Below are 23,478 nucleotides of genomic sequence, written 5' to 3' on the forward strand. Positions count from 1 at the left end.
AATTATTTGAAAACTCAATAAAATATAAATGAGAAAAAAAAAAAAAAATTTTTTTGTCCAGTTCCTTGATATTGGTAACCTTCTCGCTGATTTGACAGGTGTAAGTCTTCCCCGACGCAAGCTTCTCGCGAAACACGGTTCCGTGTCGGGGGCCCAAAAACTGACTCTTTAGATTTGTGAACAGCTTCTCTCAATATCTGGTTAAATGTCTTTGCAGAAAATTCCCTAGGGACTGCACCTGGCCTAGAATACAAGAAGCACAGCTCCTTTTTCCTCTGCTATGATCTAGCAGTGAGTCAGTTGTGACATCTCGGGGAATAAATAGCATCAGTTTGGTATCGACAGCTCTCAAGTTTGAACTCGCTTCTAGGAGCAAACAACTGCCTGGTGTTACCGAGTTACAAGAAACACCTTATTTACTTTGCACGTTTGAGTGTTTAGCGAGGTGACCCAGAGACAGAACAGTATTGATGAGTATGGGAAGTGAGTGAATGGACTGGCCTGGTGGCCGTGCCTTGCGTTGCCCTGCACAGGGCCTGGATGCAATGACCAAGCTTCCGTTTTCTGGGTCAGAGCTGGGGGGGTGGGGGGTGATGCTGCAGAGAGGGGGGTCCCAATCGTTGCAGAGTGGCGACACCTGTTTGCCCAGACGTAGGGCTTCACGTTGGTAAGGTTCCAGGAAGAGCCACGGTTTGTTGTCCCTGGATGAAGACTGTGGCTGCCATGAGTGGGATATTAAAACAGGGGCCGATGCAATACGGCGCGCTCAGCCGAGCGCACTGTATAACCCACAGTCTGACACGGGTTGAATAGGCCCTAATGAATCCCCTAATACAACAAGGGGATTAGCGCCTATTCAACGCGGAGTGAGTCTAATAGCGCTCATCACATGATAATGCAAGTGATTGAGGCTATTAGGCATTCACACTCATGCGCAAAAAAAAAAAAGTGCATCTCGGATGCACCTTTAGCAATCGGCTATTAACGCCCGAACCCGTCCGTTTCCTGAACCCCCCCAGCATCTGTTTTCCTAACCGGCGGACGGCCAAGTTAGGGAAATCAATCTGGTTCTCGTTAGCAACGCGACCCCCCTAATTTAAATATTGCATTAAAGACTGTTCAGCGCCCCCTTTCTACGCACGTTTATTGCATCGGCCCCAGAGAGTCTAAAACACCGAGATAGTAGTAGCAATTGAAGGCTTTACAGTGCTGGATGCCAGTTCTGCTTCCCATTAGGCCAGAGACACAAAAGAGTAGACGGAAACTGCCTTGGACTTGCACAAAGACCTCATTTTAATAGTTGTAAGCTCTACTGAGCTGGCACTCTTTCAAGTCTGTGTGTCTTTACAGTGCTGTGTACATGTGGTAGCACTATAGGAGCAATTAGTAATAGTGGATGTAATTTTCTTCTTTATAAATGCTTTTGTTTATATCGTACTCCTAATAAATAATAAATAACGGTTAAATTCTCATCCGTTAGATGAAAGAAGCAGCCTTGAAACTTTTTTAAGTCCCTGATTTTAAAACAAACACAAGCAGAGAGTCTTTCTTTAGCCAGCTTTGAGATGCGGGAGAATGTATTGAAAACAGGTTTTTAGTGGCCTGTACACAGATCAAGCGCAGGCTTTTACTGTGCAAAAACAAACTTAATTACTGAAATAATAGTAAATCTACGGGGAGGAGGATTAGCAGAAGGGCTTTATAAAAGAAGACTCTGGATACTTGTACAGAGAAGAGATGAAATAATAAATGAAACCAGTGAATCTGTTTCCCTTCCTTTCCTGATGCAGTTGGGCCCGACCCTACCTGCTTCTCTGGCTTTCCCCTGCTCCCCGTCCCCCTACGTTTCCTTCGTTGAGGCAGTTGCCGGGCAGCCACCACCCTTGGCTTGTGAAGAAATATTTCCATGGCTCTTAGGTAGCTGGCGCGTTGTCCCCTGGAAACTCAAAACGGCGCGGGGCGCTCGAGAGAGCGTCTTCTGCTATGCATTGGACCACAGAACACCAACAGCCAGCATGAGAAACCTTAAATGCGTCGGCCCGTGCGGCGCCTCGCTGTCACGTCTCCCGGTTAACATAAGACAGCTATTTTTCAACTTGACCGAGGTCACCAATGTTTGTGTGCAGGGATTGAAAAAAAACACGTCGTCGAACGCACAGGCGATGGGTTTTTCGAATTTGAAAATGCTCTTTATTTTATTTTATTTATTTATTTATTTTTAAAGGGGGTGGGGGTGGGAATCTGATTCAAATTGGGGACTGAAACACCTCGGTCATGAGTGTTTCCGGTTGCAGCTGAACCCGGGACTTCCCTCGCGTCTCGTTGGATGTGCCGGTCTGTATCCCCTCTCCCACCACCTATCCTTTACGGCCGTCCTTGTCGATTTTTTATTTCTCGCAGGGCAAGCTGACTGCTCAGGGGAAGCTGCTGCAGCAGGACACGTTCTACGTGATCGAGCAGGACCTGGGAATGCAGTCCAGGACGAAGGAGCGCAGGGTCTTCCTCTTCGAGCAGATCGTCATCTTCAGCGAGCTGCTCCGGAAAGGCTCCTTGACGCCGGGCTACATGTTCAAGAGGAGCATCAAGGTAAGGCAGGAGAAGGAGGCTCCCTGCTTACCAGACGAATGCCTCGTCTTCCTCCTCGTTAAATCGAGTCCTTGGACATCTGTGGTTACCTGCCAAGTACTTGGTTATGGGTGCACCCTGTGTAGAAAATGATTGATTTTTAACCAAAAAAAAAAAAAAAATTTGACTGGCTCGTTTGTTAAACCGAGATTTTATTGTGGGAGGCGCAAAATATCACAGGGGGGGTTCCCACAAAATATGTTGACCCTCTCCCTGACAAAATATCACAATTGTGCTGCGTGAATTTTTTTTTAATCATCTCGGGGCAAACGCGCAACAAAAACATAAATCACCTGGCAAAATGGGGCTTAGTCAGGGCCATCTTCACGTTTAAAGCCCTCGCCAGCCCCCACTTCAAGAAACCTCACAGTTCTGACCTGGGGATCTAGCTAGACCCCCTACCCTTCTGCCAACTTCTTGAGGCAGTACGGACCCCACAAATAAAAAAAAAAATATATATATTTTTTTTTTTTTGTTTAACCCTGAGACTTCTAAGAGGTTAGGGGAGGAGGCCGGGGGTGGGGTAGTCTGGGGGTGCTACCCAAACCCCACCCCCGGCCTCCTCCCCTAACCTCTTAGAAGTCTCAGAGTATAGTGAGAGCCCGGTCGATGCCATTTTCCAAAATTATCTTGACCTCACTTTGCCTCAGCTGGTTCCAGCCTCCCCTTCACCACTAGGGATCTGCTCTGCTCATGCCAAGCTTCCTTGAATTCCTTCACCATTTTTGACTCCTCCAGTTCTGCTGGGAAGCCGTTGCATGCATCCATCATCCTTTCTGTGAAGAAATATTTTCTGAAGTAGCTCCTGACCTGTAGCCGCCTGCTGTGACCTCTTGTCATAGAGCATTCTTTCCTCTGAAAGAGGTTTGCAGCTTGTGTATTTGATCATCTGTCATGTCCTCTAGGCTATGTATATTTAAGTCCTTCCTATAGCTTTTGATGCAGACGCCACACTATTTTGATAGGGACTAATGACTGCTATAAATTCAGACAGTCTTATGGTGCTTTTCCATGTACTAAATGCAAATGAATTGGCCAAGCCATTGGCCTTTCATGTAAGTGCAAAGCTTTGGGGTTTGTGTGGATTATGTTGTGCTGGTTTAGATTTCGTTTGCAATGTGTTTTGGCTGTAAGATTGTGCCCCATCATGATCACAATACAGCTGCAGTCTGAGGGCAGGTTTAGTGTGTGATGCGAGCGAGCGGAGGGAGCATGTTATCAAGTGGTGTGAATTGCAATAAGCTAACACTTGTTTTGACCTTCGTGGTATAAAGACAATTGGCCTTCCACCTCATGACCTTGGTGGTTAAAATTTACTGTGAAGAAAGCGAGGTACCAAGAATTTTTTTTTAGCTTGCAGCTAGTGCTTTCCCTTCTTGGATATTGTTGCATCTGTGGTTTGGTTTGATCTGTTTCAGATGAATTACCTGGTCATGGAAGAAAACGTGGATAATGATCCCTGCAAGTTTGCTCTCATGAGCCGGGAAACATCGGAGAGGGTCATCTTACAAGCTGCCAATTCTGAAATCAAGCAGGCATGGGTACAGGATATCAATCAGGTTCTGGACACGCAAAGAGATTTCTTAAATGGTAAGTAACTTGACCAGAGTCTCGTTTTTATAAATACCTAGCACTGGAAAGAGCATAATTGATTGGGTCTTAGCAAACTGCTGATGCCCCCAATGACTTTGATTAATCAGATTTGTCATAATCTTAATCTCAAGCTATTTATAAAGGTTGTGTGGTTTGTTTTTTTTTTTACTTCTGTTGACATTCCTCTGGCTACCAGATCTCCTGTGCTTGGGCCAGGGTGAAGTGGACAGAAGCTTGAGTGAACCAAGAATCGTTGCTCATCCGTGGTAGATGGGGGTTAACATGACCAGGACTTTCCCTAATCCAGCCGATGATGCACTTATTCTTTACATACTCTGTGCTTTTGAGTCTTGGCCTTTGATAACCCTGAATAATTTACAGTCCAGGTATATAACAACAATATCGTACCCTATAGCTCTAGCAAATAGTTACAAATTGTAAGAATCACGCATTCAGCAAATAACAGAATTATATGTTAATCTCTGAAGGTTCAGTCCGAGTTAATTTTAATCTGGTGCTCTTAGGCTGGCCTGGGGGGGGGGGGGGGTTCTGCCATGCTGAGGAGGACCTGGGTTTGGTTCCTGGGTCAGGTTTTCCACTCCCCAGTCCATCAGGGACTGGGGATGCTGGAGAGGCAGAGTTTGCAGCTTATGGGTGAGTGGAGGAGTTTATCATGCTGCAGTGACACCTAGTGGCCAGATTAAAGCCCCATAATTGCAGGGTTCCAGAATGAGCCCTGGTGCATGGCCACTGTGATCCCTGGACTAAGGGAATTGGGAGGGGATATAAAATAGGGGTAAAATCCCCAGGTAACTGTGAATGAAGCCTCATGGTGCCAGATATGATTGAGCTGGAAGCCCAAAGAAGCAGGGCCCAAATAAATAACTAACAGGCCAATATGGTAAAGCGCGGCCGCGGTTACCCTGCTTCTAACCCGCTTTGTACCCACAGTTTGGCCGCGTAAGTCCAACCCGCGATTCACTATCCCTTTTAACCCATCCTTACCGCTTCTTGAAATCAACGGGTAACCCTTTCCGCCCGCGGCATGTAGGTATATGATATGTAAACGATCAGATTAGCTATTCCCTCCCATCCAGTAACGTGCGCCCCGATTATCGCCTTTTTAACCTGCAGTTTTGCCGCGTGTTTAACCTGCTAATTTACCACCTACCCTTATCCCTGCGTTAGTGTGGAGCGTCAGGCAAGCCCCAGCAGAGAGACGAAATTTCACGGGCAAACTTTCCTGTGAGGCTTCAGCAGCCCGGGGCGGATCGGGCGCTCCCCATGCGAGGCGGCTTCCAGCAGCCCCCGCCGGCGAAGGTGCATGAGCCCTGCAAATGATTGCGTCACTGCCTGACCCCCTCACCCCCCGGGACAAGACCTTTAGAGGAGCCAGGATCGGGCAAACGTTCCCCCAGCCCCAGCTCACCTTCCCTGGCCGCGTCCATGGGTGCCGGTCTCCCGTGCGGGTGCGCTGGCAACTCCGGAGCAGCCCCGGTCCTCTCTCCCCTCCTCTCGGGGGCAGCCGGCGGCGAGAGAGGCTTCAGCAGCCCGGGGCGGATCGGGCGCTCCCCATGCGAGGCGGCTTCCAGCAGCCCCCGCCGGCGAAGGTGCATGAGCCCTGCAAATGATTGCGTCACTGCCTGACCCCCTCACCCCCCCCGGGACAAGACCTTTAGAGGAGCCAGGATCGGGCAAACGTTCCCCCAGCCCCAGCTCACCTGCCCTGGCCGCGTCCATGGGTGCCGGTCTCCCGTGCGGGCGCGCTGGCAACTCCGGAGCAGCCCCGGTCCTCTCTCCCCTCCTCTCGGGGGCAGCCGGCGGCAAGAGAGGCTTCAGCAGCCCGGGGCGGATCGGGCGCTCCCCATGCGAGGTGGCTTCCAGCAGCCCCCGCCGGTGAAGGTGCATGAGCGCACGCCGTTACCGGAGCGCCCGGCTGGATGTCCGAGGTCACGGCGTGCGCTCATGGCAGCGAAGGTGCATGAGCGCAAGCCGTGACCTGAGCGCCCGGCTGGACGTCCGAGGTCTGTACGTGCATGAGCGCACGCCGTGGCGTGCGCTCATGCACCTTCGCCGGCGGGCACTGCTGGAAGCCGCGCCTCGCATGGGGAGCACCCGATCCGCCCCGGGCTGCTGCTGAAGCCGCTCGGGAGGAGGGGAGAGAGGACTGGGGCTGCTCCGGATCTGCCAGCGCGCCCGCATGGGAGACCGGCACCCATGGACACGGCCAGGGCAGGTGAGCCGGGGGCTGGGGGGAAAGTTTGCCCGATCCTGGCTCCTCTAAAGGTCTTGTCCCGGGGGGGGTGAGGGTGTCAGGCAGTGAAGCAATCATTTGCACAGGACAACAAAACAAACTGCACCAGCCCTTCTCCTGTATCCACTTCCTAGTACCTGTCATTTGAAATGACAGGTACCAGCACACCCAGGATACTGTATAGGCGCTGTGTAGCACTCTATACAGTCAAATGGATTGCGCTTCATGGACGCGCTTTGGACGCGGCTTGCATTTGCATGCCATTTAAATACTGTATCGAGCGGTATGTGATCCGGACCTGTGCGTGCGGCAAATGAGGGTGCGCCCAGCACTACCGCACTCTTTCTTCCGCGTCCTTACTGTATCGGCCTGTAAATAAATGCAGTACTGTTGACTCTCATACCTTTAAAACTATTCTGCAGAACAAAATATAAGACATTGCGTTGGGTTTTTTGGGGGTTTTTTTTTTTTTTTTTTGGACCCAGCGGTTTCCACCTGCTCTTTAGACCTCAGACCTCCAGTATCGGAGCCAAGGCTGGGATCCTGGTACCAAGAGCTTTCATTCACAACTACCCAGGGATTTCTTTCCAATTTTACTTTTGTTCAGTCATTGCAGCAACAGTTGGCTGCTAGGGGTCCTGCAGTGATGGGTCTTCAATCCAGCCACTAGAGGTCCCCATTGTGCAGTGATCATGACTCCCTCCCCTCGGGGGCTGTGAATAATTAACTCCAGGTTCCCTCCACATGGCAGTGCTGTGCAACTATTTTAATAAATTTTAGTGATCAAGCATGCATATCGTTTTATAAGCCTTAATTTTAAGTTAATAAAATAATCATTGAGCTAATCATACAAGGTAGGTGATGGTACTGGCATGTGTACAAACTTTGTGTGAAGAACAAGGCAGAAGGTTTGGCACCCAGTAAGTGACTGACTGTACACAGCAATAACACATGATATGAGGTTTATGACAATATATATACTCAGTCCTCGAGTAAGGTAGCTTCGCTATAGCCAGAAGCTGAAAATTCTGTGATGGAATTCAAGGCCATTTTGATTGATGACTGTTTTTGGCTGCTTGGAATTTTCCTGAGTGCCCTCTCTTGACAGTTCCTGTAATCCTAACGTTTTTCTTTTTTTTTTTTACACATCTGAGTCCATAAATCAAGGTTCTCCTCAAAAGGGAGATTAGTGGTTTTAAAAGTTATCTTTTAGAGAAAAGTCGGGAGTGCAATCCAATCTTTTTGTTCCCATTAATGATTCGTATTAATGAAAGTCTTAGAGGTGAACTGATGGAAGCCAACAAACTTTTCCCGGCCTTGCGTTTCATCAGCGGTGGTTCATTTTACTTCTCTGCATAGATAAATCAGAAACCAAAACTTCAAAATGGATTAGGCTCCCGTCGCACTGTATAGCTCCTTCTTCCCTTCCTCCTGGTTGACATTTTACTGTATACGTTTGAGTTCCGGTTTGATGCGGCTCATTAACTTAACAGGTACCATTATTACTCTGACAGGTGCGAGCTCTAATTCTGACCCCTTTCCCACAGCACTGCAGTCACCGATAGAGTACCAGCGAAAAGAGAATACAGCTGTGGTGAGATCACAGGTCACTAGGGTCCCACAGGCCAACAGCAGGCCCCACTCTTCCAACCCTGTAGGGTCTGAGAAGCCTCCAAAGAGCATGAGCCAAAACCCATCCCTGCCACCCCTGAAGATATCTACCTCCAATGGCAGCCCAGGCTACGACCATTATCAGCCGGGAGAGAAATTTGAAGACAGCAAGGTAATTCACATTTTTTGTCATTTGTGCTTCAGGAGAACTTGGGGATAGCTGAGTATGTCGTGGGGTGCCGTAGAAATGCTAAGTAGTAGCAGGGTATAACTCCTTTTCTTTGCCACACAAGTAAGCGGTCCCCTAGCCTTCCCTGTTTGGAAGGGAGGTAGATAACTGTGTCAAGCATAAGCAACCTATATCGGTCATAATTACTAGAGACATGGATGTGGTACAGGGAAGGCTGGCATGAAAGGGAAGAGCCAGAGAGTTGATGCGAGATGGTTAGGGGGAAAAGAGCCAAGGAGGACGTACGCGGGATGCTGAAAAATGCAAACTCCAGGAAGTTTGGGCATGTTGGCAGAAGAGGCAAGAGAAGAGAAAATGAAGAATAAGAAAAAAAAACAGAAGGGGGAAAAAACTGAAACGACGAAATATAATATAAAGCAGAAGGAAAGAATTATTTGCAGGGATGTGATTTAATTATATTTCTCTTCTAAGCAAATTTATCAAAGGAAACGAGTTTTTTTGTGTGGTTTTTTTGGGGGGTTTTGCACTTTTCATTGTAATTTTCTTAACCAATAGATGGAAAATCCTTCCCCCAGCCCTGATCTGCCCTACAGCTTGACTCTTCCTCCCTCACTCCTGAACCTTATCTACTGCTATTACCTCTCCTCTTCCTTCCCTCCCCTCCACCCCCATCCTCAATCTGCCAATACAGCAACCTCCTCCTCCCTCCCCAGCCCCAGTCTGCAACAGCAGCCAATAATTTCTCATTGCCGGCAGATGCTGGTCATTTGATATTATGTCCAGGGATTCTGCTCATTTCACATTCTGCGTGACTTATTGCAGTTAGGATAAAATTGGGTCCCTGATTATTTGGCCAGATGCATGCAACAAAATTGGGAAACATTTTATTATTAACAAAAAACATTGAAATAAAGTCAACACCATCCTAATGCAGCCACAAAAGAAAAAAGTGTTTGAAGTGCATTGGAATAGGGTGTACATACGTTCATGTGTGGAAAGCCACCGTGCATGCTGTGATAAAAAAAAAAAAATTGGAGTAAAGATTGGGTGGACACTTGACCATTTCATCAACAGCCATCACACAGCTTGGCAGAATTCAATACCTTTCAGGTCAAGAGTAGGGGAGGAGAGCACTCGCGTTCCACGTGCATTGGCAGGACGCCCTTTATGCTCTTGCTGATTACTTACCACTGCTGGTCCCTGACATGTTTTCAGTCCTACTCCTTTATATAGAGTAATAAATATGATCCATTTAGCCCCTTTGTACCTAGCTGCTTCTAAAAATCTCCTAGAGTCTTTGCTTTCGAATGTTGGAATTACATATGTAGCATAGGATTTAAAACATTTAAAGGTTGACAAGTGGCTTTAACATAAGAACATAAGAAATTGCCATGCTGGGTCAGACCAAGGGTCCATCAAGCCCAGCATCCTGTTTCCAACAGAGGCCCATCCAGGCCATAAGAACCTGGCAAGTACCCAAACCCCAAGAAGAAACGGCCAAAGGATGTGGCCATTTTATAACATATACATGTGTGTGCACGCATGGTATAAAATAATCTTTGTCTCGTGTCTTGTAAGTAGCTTGGCCAGGGAATCTGTGGAGTGGAGTTTTCGAGTTCAGTTGTGTTCATTTTTGCATAATTTGCAAACAAGAGAGATCGGTTCAGAAAGCAGTGCCATGAATGTATTAAATCACAGCATTTTGTTGAGATAAGATGGTTCCTTGAAACAGCTGCGCGGGCACACGTTCATGTATGCCGGCTCGCGCCAAAGGATGTGGCCGTTTTATAACATATACATGTGTCTGCACGCATGGTATAAAATAGACTGTACGCGTATACATGTGCACACAGTTTCATATGGATGCACACACATGCCTCCTCGACCACATAAGTGAGGGGATTTTAGTAGACGAGCCACAAACGCAATACCAGTTTCCCCAGTTCATTCCCAGTTTGCCCAGCTTAAAGATAGGACTTCCTAACCTCCCCCTAGCTAAATAGCCTCCTTTTTAACCTGTTAGCTCCAACCCTTAAAACCCCGCTGGCTAACCTAGAGGTTTTTTTTCTATTTTACAACTTGCACAGCATCTACAGCAGAAGTAAAGTTGCGCGCTAGGGGACCCCAGCATGCACTTGTGTGGGTAAATATTCACACGCTGGTTTCATTCAAAAATCCTAGAACGCCCATACTTTGCCCGTTTTTTCATGCGCGTACTGGGATTTTAAAATCCACGCGGCGCGCCCCGGCCCAACCTCTGCGTATCTCCCAGCTTTATTGCACGCTGAGCTTTTAAATTTCACCTCATCATGTGGAGGACGCCACTCTGCTCACAGGAAGAACCTGGGTTTCTCTTGAGGCTTGAATCTACTGAATTAAGGAGCCAGCCTGTGCAACCAGCAGCTCAGAGTCCTTATTGGGCTTGCCAGCAGCCTTACTCATAGGATTGCAGCATAGTATGGATCAGTAGGTAGTAAATCAACATGACATTTGCTTAACAAGGCATCAAGAGTAAAAACCCCAAGTGGGTGAAGCCTGTGTCCCATAAGCACTTTAAGTAGCATACTATTCATTTTAAAAAAAAAAAAAAATGTGGAACTTCTACCACCTAGAAAATTCCAGATCCTTGCAGCGCGAGCAGAGTTGGGGTGTCCGGTGGCTGATCTGTAGAGCACTGCGTGATTCAAGCAGATGATCTGATGCACTGAACCGTGCAAGAGGGAAAGTTGCAGACGCGAGAAGGGAGAACCCAGCCATGGGAGTTATGACTGGAATGGAGAGCAAGGAAGATCTCTGTTTGGCATGGCCTCTGTCATGACCGTTCTGGATGAAAACTGTGCACCATTTGATTTCCAGAAGAGCTGGGAGGAGGAGGAGGAAGTATGGGGATGTCTCAGCTGGCATAAGATAAGCAGAGGTCTGACACAGATCTGCCCAAGCCATAAATTCCTAGATGGAGTTCTTCCTTTGGGTTCTTGGCTTCAGTATTTTAAGAACATAAAAGTTGCCATACTGAGTCACACTGAGGATCTAAGAAGCCCAGCATCCTGTCTCCAACAGTGGCCAATCCAGGTCACAAGAACCTGCCAAGAACTCAAATATTAAATAGATCCCATGCTACTGATGCCAGTAATAGCAGTGGCTATTCCCTAAGTCAACTTGATTAATAGTTAATGGACTTCTCCTCCAAGAACTGTCAAACCTTTTTTAAACCCAGATACACTAACTGCCCTAACCACATCCTTTGGTAATGAATTCCAGAGCTTAATTGTGCATTGACTGAAAAAATAATTTTTTTACAATTTGTTTTAAATGTGCTACTTGCTAAATTCATGGCGTGCCCCCTAGTCCTATCTGAAAGACAAAATAATCGATTCTCATTTACCCGTTCTAGTCCTCTCATGATTTTATAGACCTCTATTATATCCCCCCTCAGCCGTCTCTTCTCCAAGCTGAACAGCCCTAACTTCTTTAGCCTTTCCTCATAGGGGAGCTGTTCCATCCCCTTTATCATTTTGGTTGCCTTGTTCTGTACCTTCTCCATCGCAACTATATCTTTTTTTGAGATGCGGTGACCAGATTTGTACACAGTACTTGCTCCATGGTGAGACCATTACTTGATTAGAGGCATTATGACATTCTTCGTTTTATTAACCATTCCCTTCCTAATAATTCCTAACATTCTGTTTGCATTTTTGACTGCTGCAGCACACTGAGCTGACTATTTCAATGTATTAACCACTATAGCGCCTAAATCTTTTTCCTGGTTGGTAACACCTAATATGGAAGCTAACATCGTGTAACTACAGCATGGGTTATTTTTCCCTATATACATCACCTTTTACTTGTCCGCCTTTACATTTCATCTGCCATTTGGGCGCCCAATCTTCCAGTCTTGCAAGGTCCTCCTACAGTTTATCACAATCTGCATGTGATTTAACTATTCTGAATAATTTTGTCATCTGCAAATTTGATGACCTCACTCGTATCCCTTTCCAAATCATTTATAAATATATTGAAAAGCACCGGTCCAAGTACAGATCCGTGAGGCACTCCACTGTTTTTACCTTTTTCACTGAGATTACTGACCATTTAATATTACTCTGTTTCCTGTCTTTTAACCAGTTTGCAATCCACAAAGGATATCTCTTCCTATCCCATGACTTTAGTTTTCTTAGAAACTTCTCAAGAGGGACTTTGTCAAACACCTTCTGAAAATCCAAATACACTACATCTGCTAGTTCACGTTTATCCACATGTTTATTGACCGCTTCAAAATAATATACCAGATTTGTGAGACAAGGCTTCTCTTTGGTAAGTCTATGCTGGCTGTGTACCATTAAACCATGTGTTTCTATATTTCTGTGATTTTTTTATCTTTAGAATAGTTTCCACTATTTTTCCCAGCACTGAAGTCAGGCTCACCAGTCTATAGTTTCTTGAAACGCTCCTGGAGCCCTTTTTAAATATCAGGGTTACATTGGCTATTCTCCAATCTTCAGGTACAATGGACAGTTTTAATGATAGGCTACAAATCTTTACTAATAGATCTGAAATTTCATTTTTTAGTTCTTTCAGAATCCTGGGGTACATACCATCCGGTCCAGGTGATTTGCTACTCTTCAGTTTGTCAGTCTGGCCTACTACATCTTCCAGATTCACCGTAATTTGGTTCAATTCATCTAAACCATCTCTGGAACCGGTGTCTCCCCAACATCCTCATCAATAAACACAGAAGCAAAGAATTAATTTAGTTTTCAGTGATGCCATTATGTTCCCTAAGAGCCTCTTTAACTCCTCATCTTCTAACAGTCCAACTGACGTCTTCACAGGTTTCCAGCTTCAGATATATTTTTTAAAGTTTTTTTATTAAGAATTTTTGCCTCTACGGCCAACTTAATTTGAAATTCTTTTAGCCTGCTTTATCAATGTTTACACTTAATTTGACAATGCTTATGCTTTTTCCTATCTTCTTCAGCTGGATCCTTCTTCCATTTTTTTGAAGGACTTTTTTTGTGTGTGTGTGTGACTAAAATAGCCTCTTTCACCTCACCTTTTAACCATGCCGGTAATCGTTTGGCCTTCCTTCCACCTTTCTTAATACGTGGAATACATCTGGACTGTGCTTCTAAGATAGCTTCCTTTTCATCCTGCAGACCAGTCCACCCTGCTTGCCAGTAGGTAGAGGCAGAGAACTTTTTCCACATTTTTTTTTTTTTGCTTACTTCACTCACGCTATATATCCTGGGACAGCTGGGAGGTTCCTCAGTAGTTTTCTGCCTCCGGTTAGGTGGGAGTGTATACTGGGGTAGCTAGGAACTATCAAAAAAAAAAAGAGAGAGAGAGAAGTAACAGGGCAAGATAGTTAGATTCTTGGAGGAACGCCTCCTCGCCTATTAAAAAAAAAAAAGAAATAGTCCTAAGCAAGCCGCAGTCTGCAGAGGACAGTTCTGGGAAGAGGTGGATGGGGGGGGGGGGGGACGACTCAGGCTCATAAGGAGCAGTTCAGCATCCTTAGCCTCAGAGGCGGAAAAACAGGCTTCTCCCCCTCCAGCGGCAAGACGCATTGCCAAGAGGGGCTGGAAATGCACACAATGTGGAACACAAAGGAGGAGCTTCATCACGGGCTTCTTTTGCCCCTACTCTGATTGCTGTGAATTTCCAGAAAACAGACAGCGGAGAGCAGGTGAGGAGGGGTGGGTTGCGAGCAAATGCGCCGGCTCAGAGGAGGCCGTGAGAACAGCTTGATCGGGCAGACTTAGGGATACTTTATTGTACAAAAGGTTAAAATGCCCAACTCTGGCCATGTTTCACCAAATAGGCTTCACCAGGGGCTACAACATATATAAAAACACATAATCAGACATTCATATTAAACAAAATATAAATAATAACATATAAATAATAAACTTAAAAACATATACATGAGCACATGATATAAATAAAATATGGAAAAAACAAGAAACAATACACACAATTAGTCTAAAAAAAATGGTACTTTAAAAAGCATGTTAAATATTCATAATAACTTTGTTAAACTATATTAATAAAAAAAATGCTGGTAAAAAAAAGTTTTATGTATTATGATAAACTGGAGAAGAGGTAAAAGAGGAAATTAACTTATATACTAGTCTCAAGTAATATAAACCATTTTATTGGTAATATTAAAATATGAAATTAATCATATTAAAATATGAAATTAATCATGTTTAAGGAGAAAAAGTTAAAAAAAAAACTTAACAGAATGAGTGTAGTATCAGTAGGAAGAGGCATCTATATTTTCTATAATACTAATGTTACTAGAAAACAAGAAAAAAAATATTAAAAAAAAGAATAAATCAGTTATGGATGTGGATGTTTAAAAGGGATGCAATAATTATGTTTAATGTGTTTAGGAGACATTAAATCTTTTGAATTCTAGCTATTCTAAAGCACAGAGATACTCAAATGACCAAACCAAAAATAAATCTTAGTTAATCATAGCGCACCTCAATTGGGTTACTTGATTCTTTTAGTGTCAGCGAATTCAGAAGTTTAAATTCAGTACGGCACTGAGCCTCCTCATAGTAAAGGTTATGCAAGCCTTAAGCCTGCAGGAGTCAGGCAAAGAAAATGAGGAGGAAAAGAGCTTGCAAGGGGACCCAGTACTGAGAGCTATAATGAGACCAGCAAAAGCCTTTCCCCTCCACCCTGCAATAGAGGAGGTGATTGAGGGAGAATGGGTCACACCCGATGCAGCCCTGAAAGCAAGACCCCTAATGACCTCCCTTTACCCACTACAACAGAGGGAGGTAGATAGGTTATTAAAAGTCCCAAATGTAGATGCCCCAGTGGCAGCAGTGTCAGAGGATGACTATACGGGTGGAAGGGGGAGCTTCCTTAAGAGGCGCAGAGGATAGAAAGGTAGAGGCCTTTTTAAAGAAAGCATTAGAGACAGCGAGTTTGTCCTTACAAGCAGTGGTATGTGGGGGCTGTGTCGTCAGGGCATTGGCAAAATGGCTCCAGCAGCTCCAGGAAAAACATTAGGGATAGGAGAAAGCGCAGGGGGCAGAGGCCGTCCCTGACTTCATTCTGGCCATCCTTTCTGGCAGACGCACTGTATGATCTCATTAGAACCTCAGCCAAACAGATGGCATCGGTGGTGGTAGCAAGGAGGTTTTTGTGGCTCGGACATTGGGTGGCGGATGCACCCTCGAAAGCGAGGTTAAGCGTCCTGCCCTTCAAAGGGCATCTCCTCTTTGGGGAAGACTTAGATACCCTAACGGAGAGCCTGTAGATTCAAAATCACAGAGACTCTTGGAGGATAGGCCCAAAAGTCTCTTAAGGCCCTTTAAACAAAAGATCAAAGAATTTAGAAGGTTTAGGCAAGAGAGCGTCCTGGTTAGTCAGGGAGTTAGGCCCCAGCTGAGACAGCCCTTTTGAGCGGCACAGGGCTGGGTTAGAGACACAGTCCCCAGAGCTCTAGGGGGATTTAAAGGGGCTAAGTGATGGGTGGGGGACCCACCCTGAACCTCCTCCAGTGGGCAGTCGCCTAACACTATTTTTCAAGGAGTGGGCCCGAGTCAGCAGGGACAGGTGGGTCCTGGAGGTGATTCTCCTAGGGTACTCGCTCGAGTTGGCTACCACAGTTCCAGATTTCTTTTTGGAGTCCTGCAGCTTGCAGGAGAAAAGAGAGGCAATCAGAACGACCTTAGATACACTGGTGGCACTAGAAGTGATAGTACCAATTCTGGTCCCAGAGAGGGGTACAGATTGTTACTCCCTATACTTTGTAGTACCCAAAAAAGGAGCATTTCGCCTGGTATTAGATTTGAAAAGGGTGAACAGAGCCTCAAGATGACAGGGTTCAGAATAGAAACATTGAGGTCAGTCATTGGGGCAGTCAGGGGGAATTTCTGACTGTACTGGACCTAGCCGAAGCATATTTGCATAGCCCCATCAAAGAATCGTATTGCAGATACCTGAGGTTTGCAGTACTGTGGAATGATTATCAGTTCAAAGCACTGCTGTTTGGTTTAGCCCACAGCACCAAGAACCTTTACGAAGGTGATGGTAGTAGTGGCAGCAGCTCTAAGGAAGGAGGGTGTTCCAGTGCACCAATATTTGGATGATTGACTGATCAGAGCCAGGTCAGAGGAGCAGCTTCACAAGGAGAAGTGAGGGTGCTCCTCGAGGAGTTAGGTTGGGTAGTAAATGAGGCCAAAAGCAGTTTACGGCCTTCCCAAAGGTTAGTGTACCTGGGGGCCCAGCTCGACACCGAGCAGGCAAAGGTGTATTTAACAAAAAAGAGGACAGACAAGCTGAGTTACCAGGTGAGGAAGCTTACAGGGACCAGGAAACGGGCAGCAGGAGAAGTACCTACAGGTGTTGGGATCGATGGCAGCGACCATAGAGGTAGTCCCATGGGCAAAGGCTCATATGTGCCTACTATAGACAGCATTGCTCTCAAGATGGAACCCAAGCCCATGAAGATATGAGAGAGGCTCAGGCTCACCTGCAAGGCCAGAGCTGAGAGCAGTAAGGCTGGCGCTCAAATACCTAAGCCCCAGAGTCGGAGCGAAGCTGGCAAGAGTCCTTTCCGACAGCATTACAGCAGTGTCCTATATAAACAGGCAAGGAGGGACGTGAAGTCCGCAGTTAAAGGAAGAAGCAGAACAGCTAATGAGCAGGGCAGAAAAGAACCTGATGGGATTAACAGCAAGGAAGGAGAACACACAGGCAGACTCCCTCAGCAGGCATGCGCTAGACCAGGGAGAATGGGAATTAGTGGAGGAAGTGTTTTCAAGAGTGCTAGGGAGGTGGGGAAGGCCAGAATGGGACTTGAGGGTAACACGAAGGAATGCCAAGGCAGAAATATTTTCAGCAGGCACCAGGAGCAGGGTTCAAAAGGAGTAGATGCCTTAGTCCAGCCGTGGCCGGTGGACCAGCTGCTGTACATATTTCTGCCGTGGCCCTTAATAGCGAGAGTACTGAGGAAAGCAGCAGATCACGGGGACTGGATCATTCTGGTGGCCCCAGACTGGCCCAGAAGGTCATGGTATGCGGACATAGTGAGGCTGAGCAGGGATGCACCTCTAAAGCTAGGGAAAGTCGAGAACCTGCTCAGGCAGGACCCAGTCAAGTGGGCAAAGTCAGATGGTTATTATCTTACAGCCTGGCTCTTGAGAGGGACCGGATAGAAAAATAAAGGCGATTCAAGGGCAGTAGTAGCCACCTTGTTAAGATCTAGGAGACACTCTACCTTCCGGGTGTATGGTAGGGTCTGGAAGGTTTTCAGGAGTGATGCAGGGGAAGAAATGTCTCCCCAGAAACAGCAAAAACAAGGGGAATCTTTCCTGTTCCTGCAGGATGGCCTAGAGAGAGGGTTAGCCCTAAACTCTCTGAAAGTGCAGGTGGCAGCATTAGCCTGTCTTAGGGGCCAGGTGTAGGGGGGCTCCCTAGGGACTCACCTGACATAGCACGTTTCTTGAGGGCAGTAAAACACATGCGGCCTCTGAAGCGCCAGGTAAATACCCATGTGGGACCTTAATGTGGTCCTTAAGGCTTTGAACCACTTACAGGAGCAACATTTAAGGACCTCACTTTAAAGGCAGTCTTTCTAGTGGCGATATGCTCAGCCCAAAGGGTCTCAGAGATTCAGGCTTTGTCCTGTAGGGAGCTACTTACTGGCAAGCAGGGGAATCCTGCAGGTGTGGACTGGTCTGCTAGGACTAAAGGAAAGAAGTTATCTGGTAAGTATACATTTCACCATTTTTAAACAATGTCCACACCTGTTGTACACTTGAAGCTGCACCTTTCAGTGTTTTCCTGTTTTCTTTTTCAGTTTCCCTTTTGAAAATTTAGTATTAGGGCTGTATTTTTATATATTGTCCCCCTTCCAGTCAGGGAGGAGGAATAGCCTAGTGGTTAGAGCAGTGGGCTATGAACCAGGAGACCAGGGTTCAAGTTCCGCTGTTGCTCCTTGTGACCTTGGCCAAGTCACTTTACCCTCCATTGCCTCAGGTACAAAACTTAGATTGTAAGCCCTCTGGGGATAGGGAAATACCTACAGTACCTGAATACATAAATAATAAATAAATAATTGGTTCAGATTTGATCATTATGGCCCCACCACCATTACTGCTGTCACCAAATCCTGCGCTCCACTGAGACTTAAATCTAAAATAGCTGCCTCTCTGATTCCTGAACCAATTGCTATATGAAGTAGACATTTATTACATCAAAGAACTTTACCTCTCTAGCATGTCTTGATGTTATATTTACCCAGTCAATATTGGGGTAATTGAAATCTCCCTTTTATTACTGCTAAATTGGTTAGCTTCTCCTCTTTCTCTTAGCATTTCATCATCCATCTCACCATTTTGGCCAGGTGGACGGTAGTATACCCCTATCACTATACTCTTACCCAACACACATGGGATTTCTACCCAAATAGATTCTACTGAGCATTTAGTCTCTTGTATGATCCTGTTGGTCTCTATGCCCTCCCAGACATAAAGTGCCACCCCCCACCAAGTTTATCCTCCCTAACATTACAATATGATTTGTACCCTGCTAAAGCACTGTCCCATTGGTTATCCTTCTTCCACCAGGCCTCTCAGATGCCAATTATGTCTATCTCATCATTCACTACTATAGACTCTCCCATCTTACTTCTTAGACTTTTGGCACAGACATTTCAAAGTGTTTTTTGTTTGTATTTAACAACTTGCTTTTCGTTGATAGGGATAATTTGGGCATATGGACTACTTTTCTTTTATTGGGCCTTTTCTGTTGGGATGCTCTAACTCTCCTGTTTCATTAGTATTCTTCAAAGATACCTCCTTCCGAACCACACACTGCTGAGCAACTGTCTGTTTACCCCTTAGTTCTAGTTTTATATATAATTTGAATATATAACATTAGCTTTGAGATGTTAAATGCCTCTTAAGTGAATCAAAGGTGAATGATTTGTTCTTATTTTTCACAACAGATGATTGATAAAACTCAAGACTCTTGCTAATAGAAGATTAAATTCTTCCAGATAAGGTAACATAGTAATGACAGCAGAAAAAGAACAAAATGGTCCATCCAGTCAAGCTTCCCAAGGTTGTAACTGCCACTCTATGCAAGTTACCTCCTCGTTTCTGTAAGGGTAGTAACTGCCGCTCTGTGCAGGTTACCTCCAAGCTTTTTTATTCATTCCCATCCTCTAGCCTTTAGGGGGATCCACAGTGTTTATCCCATGCCCTTTGAAATGCTTCACAGTTTTTCACCATTTCCTCCAGAAGGGCATTTCAGGCATTCACTACCCTCTCTGTGAAGAAATATTTCCTGACATTGGTTCTAAGTCTTCCTCCTTGGAGTTTCAAGTCGTGACCCCTAGTTCTACTAAATGGTTTCCAATGGAAAAGGTTTGTTGTTGACCATGGATCATTAAAACCTTTCAAGTATCTAAAGGTCTGTAACATATCTCCCCTGCTCCTCCTCTCCTCCAGGGTATACATACTTAGGTCTTTCAACCTTTCCTCATAAGTCATTCGATGGAGACCACGCACCATTTTGGTCGCCCTTCTCTGGACCACCTCTATCCCGTCTCTGTCGCTTTTGAGATACGGTCTCCAGAACTGAATAGAGTGCTCCAGGTGAGGCCTCACCAAGGACCTGTATAAGGGGATTATCACTTCCCTTTTCTTAGTAGATATTCCTTTCTATGCAGCCCAGCATTCTTCTGGCTTTAGCTATCGCCATGTCACACTGCTTCATTGACTTCAGGTCATTGGACACTATCAACCCAAGGTCTCTCTCCTGCTCCGTGCACATTGGCCCTTCACCCCCCAATGCATACAGTTCTTTCAGATTACCACATCCCAGAAGCATGACTCTGCACTTCTTGGCATTGAATCCCAGCTGCCATATCTTCGACCACTCAGTTCTTTTGATGGTGGGGGCCCGGAGCAGGGCTGGTGTTGGCATTATTTACATGAGACAGAATTAAACTCTAAGGGGCAGAGTTATAGATTTTTCTTGTAGGGCTCTGGCTGGCTCAAAACCTTTGTGCTTTTTGCAAGGCAGAGGTTATACCCAAAGTTTAAATATGTAAAGGGGTGTTTCTTAGAATAGTACTGCTACTTGTTGATGACCTGCCTAGCAATAAATATTTTAAGGGGAAAAGAATTGAAAAGATGGTGGATAATTGGCTTTAGCAATACCTTGAAAGGTGGTGGGGAGGTCCATGGGATAGTTTTGTCGTTTTCTTTTTGTGTTCTAACATTTAATCTAGCTTTAGATCATGTTGTGGTATTAAGACAAAACTATTTTGTGTGGTGAATTATTTTCTCTGAGTGGATTCTTATCAGCTTCCTGGTGATAGTTACCCCTGTTGACTGCCTTTGAAGTTCCTTATCATGCGATGTTGCTGCTAAACAGACAGGTGGGGAATGGGCAGAACTCGGACATTCTTAGAGCGATGGCTTCAAGTGGTGTGGTGGTAAGCAGGACCGATGCAAGGGTAGTAGGTGCTCTAGGTGACTTCTGCCTTGTGCCGGTCTCAGGCCCGACTCCTCCTACCTCGTTTGCGCCACCCACTGTATGCTTCTTAGGGCTGTGAGCAGCGCGTGCTGTTCGCAGCCCGACAAATCTCTACGCCTCTTTGCTGTGAGCAGCTCTGCTCACGGCGCCCCCTAAGGGTCAGCACAATAGGTGACTACCTAAGTTCACCTAATGGACGCGCTGGCCCTGGTGGTAAGAGGAGTTTTCTCTCGTCTTTAGCACCTTTCCTGTGGGGGGTGCCCCAAGGGTTGATTCATCATTGATATTGATTTAGACTCCGCAGTTTCATAAATACACTTTGATCCGTGTGGTCACCTAGGACAGTACCTGCCTCATCTGTCATTGCTCAGTGGTTTGCTCCAATTTTTGACTAGATGAGAGGCAACAAGTTAAAGCTAATGGGGATAAGACTGCAGTTGTGCTTGTCTACTGGGGAAGCCTTCGTCCATGGCTCACATAATTAGTTTCTAAACCTCAGCTGTGGGATATGGACAATAATTTACAAGTCAGTTTTGATCACCAGCTAAACTTGGATACTCTAGTATAGTGTTTCTCAATCTTTTCGTGCAGTAGGCACATCAACATTAACAAAAATGTTGTGTGACACACCAACCTCCACACGGCAAGCAATGCAGACATGGAGAAGGAATCCTATAGTCAAAAGCTAGGGAAGCACTGAAAGCCCAATCTGTCTAGCATTCAAATTTTGAAGAAGGGCAAAGACACACAGTAAACCAGCTCCCTTTACATACAAGTGCAGGAGAAGGGCGAGGTCACTGTGGTGTGGGCAGCTGGCTCAGTTACCTTGGCTGCCCTATGTGGCTGCCAGAGCTCCTTCACTTCTGCTTCTCACAACACTCAGAATAAGTCATACCCAGTGCTCGGTGCATGCTCTCCCCTTCGCACTCAACAGCGGCTGAGAGGACTCAGACGGGGAAGATGAGGAGGTGCTATGTGCAATGTGTGTGTGCGCTACGTAAAGTGGGTCATAGCTATCCATGCCCTGCATGCTGTCCATTAATTACCACACTCCAGGGCTCAGACTGTAGCTAAGAAGAAGAAACGTGTATGATTACACATGTTCTCAGAAAGAAGCTCCCAACAAGTTTAAGAACCACTGTTGAGGCTACGAAGTGCTAAATGCAGAGCCCAGATGCTGGCCTGGATCAGAGCATCAGGTGGTGGTGACTTTTCTGTAGCACCCCTGATCAGATCTGAGGGCACACTGGTTGGGAAACACTGTTCTAGTACAATGGTACTCACTTCCAGTCCTTTAGAAGTACAAATGGGTCAGGTTTTCAGGATCGCTTTTAGCATATGCATGAAATTGATATGCATGCCCACTGCCTCAGTCGTTTGTAAATCTATCTTCTTCATCTTCATTAGGCATATCCTGAAAATGTGACCTGTGCGCAGCCCATGAGGACTGCCAGTGAATATCATTGCTGTGGTAGGAGTAGAATGGAAGATTAATTTTGTTTCATTTCTGGGTCGCATAAAATTGCATTTGTTTTCTTGGACATAGATAACACCCTTCTGTCCTTCAGGCTAGATCTTTCAACTTATTTATTTATTTGTGTGCTTTTATATACCGAAGTTTTGAGCAGTCCTTCACTCCGGTAACGTAATAGAGTAAACTATAACAGACATCTTGAGCATTGGAAACAGCGTGATGCGATAAACTAAAACAGGTGGTTTTGAACATTGGTAGCATATAAATATAATAGAACTATAACATTTTGTATTGATAACATTTTCTACTTTTTGTATTGATGACATTGATAACATTTTCTACTTTACATCTTGAGTGACAGGGAGATGGGGAAGGGAGGGTGGAGGGGGGAGGTATGGAGTTGTATAATGTTGCGATGAGTGTTTTATGGTAATGGCAGCTTAACCAATGCCATCTTTGTAGGCTTGTTGAAATAGCCATGTTTTGAGTAGTTTTTTTGAAGAGTTTTGTGTCATTTTAAAGTCTTAGGTTTTCTGGTAGCGAGTTCCATAGGTATGGTCCTGGCTATTGAGGTCACTCAATAGCCGGGACCATAAGCCACTTCCATAAGGAAGTCTTATTACATAAGACTTCTTTATGGAAGCATTCAGATACCAGTATTTTCACAAAACGCTAGAAGTAAGACTTGTAACAAGGACAGATGGTTAATCTTCACTCTACATCAACTACACTTTGCAGGTTGCATTGGATTTTAGGCATTCTGTGAATTCACTTCAAGATTTTATCTTAAATGTGTATATCCATAATTAAACTCCTAAGACCGATATGTCCTATTGTACATTGCATCTGCTGTTTTTCCTAAGAGTCAAGCGGGCTCTTCTGAACAAGTAAAGATTCTGCCCAGTGTTGGCCCTCTTTCCTGGTTCCTGTTCGTAAAGAAAGTTTTTAGTCTGTTGCTTCTTCAGTTTTAAGCTTCTCTTGTATAGGGCTTTGGAGGCAGTCCTACAAGTGTCCACGGTATAAAAAACATTTAACTTACTATTTCTTTTCTTTATTTTGACCTAGCAGTTTTCCTCCTACTGGTTTTGGCTTCTAGCTCAATCAGAACCAGGATTTGATCTGGTGCCGTGAACCTTGCAGTCACAGGCCCTGAATCCACTCACTAGTTGTCTACAGTGCATGATGGCTGCAACTCTTTCTTCCCTGGGGGCTGTGAATGAT

At 45.5% G+C, this 23,478-nt stretch overlaps 1 protein-coding gene across 6 annotated transcripts in view; it reads left to right on the plus strand.

The window, feature by feature from the left end:
• KALRN (kalirin RhoGEF kinase) overlaps positions 1-23,478 on the plus strand; it is a 1,195,491-nt gene that overhangs the window by 1,111,659 nt on the left and 60,354 nt on the right. For all 6 annotated transcript variants that reach the window (XM_029605245.1, XM_029605240.1, XM_029605241.1 and 3 more), the window contains 3 exons: positions 2,401-2,586; positions 4,044-4,215; positions 8,020-8,255. In XM_029605245.1, coding sequence (XP_029461105.1) covers positions 2,401-2,586; positions 4,044-4,215; positions 8,020-8,255 — 594 coding nt within the window. The remainder of the gene's footprint in view (positions 1-2,400; positions 2,587-4,043; positions 4,216-8,019; positions 8,256-23,478) is intronic.

The sequence above is a fragment of the Rhinatrema bivittatum genome, chromosome 6, assembly GCF_901001135.1.
Source record: "Rhinatrema bivittatum chromosome 6, aRhiBiv1.1, whole genome shotgun sequence".
Taxonomy (NCBI): Eukaryota; Metazoa; Chordata; class Amphibia; order Gymnophiona; family Rhinatrematidae; genus Rhinatrema; species Rhinatrema bivittatum.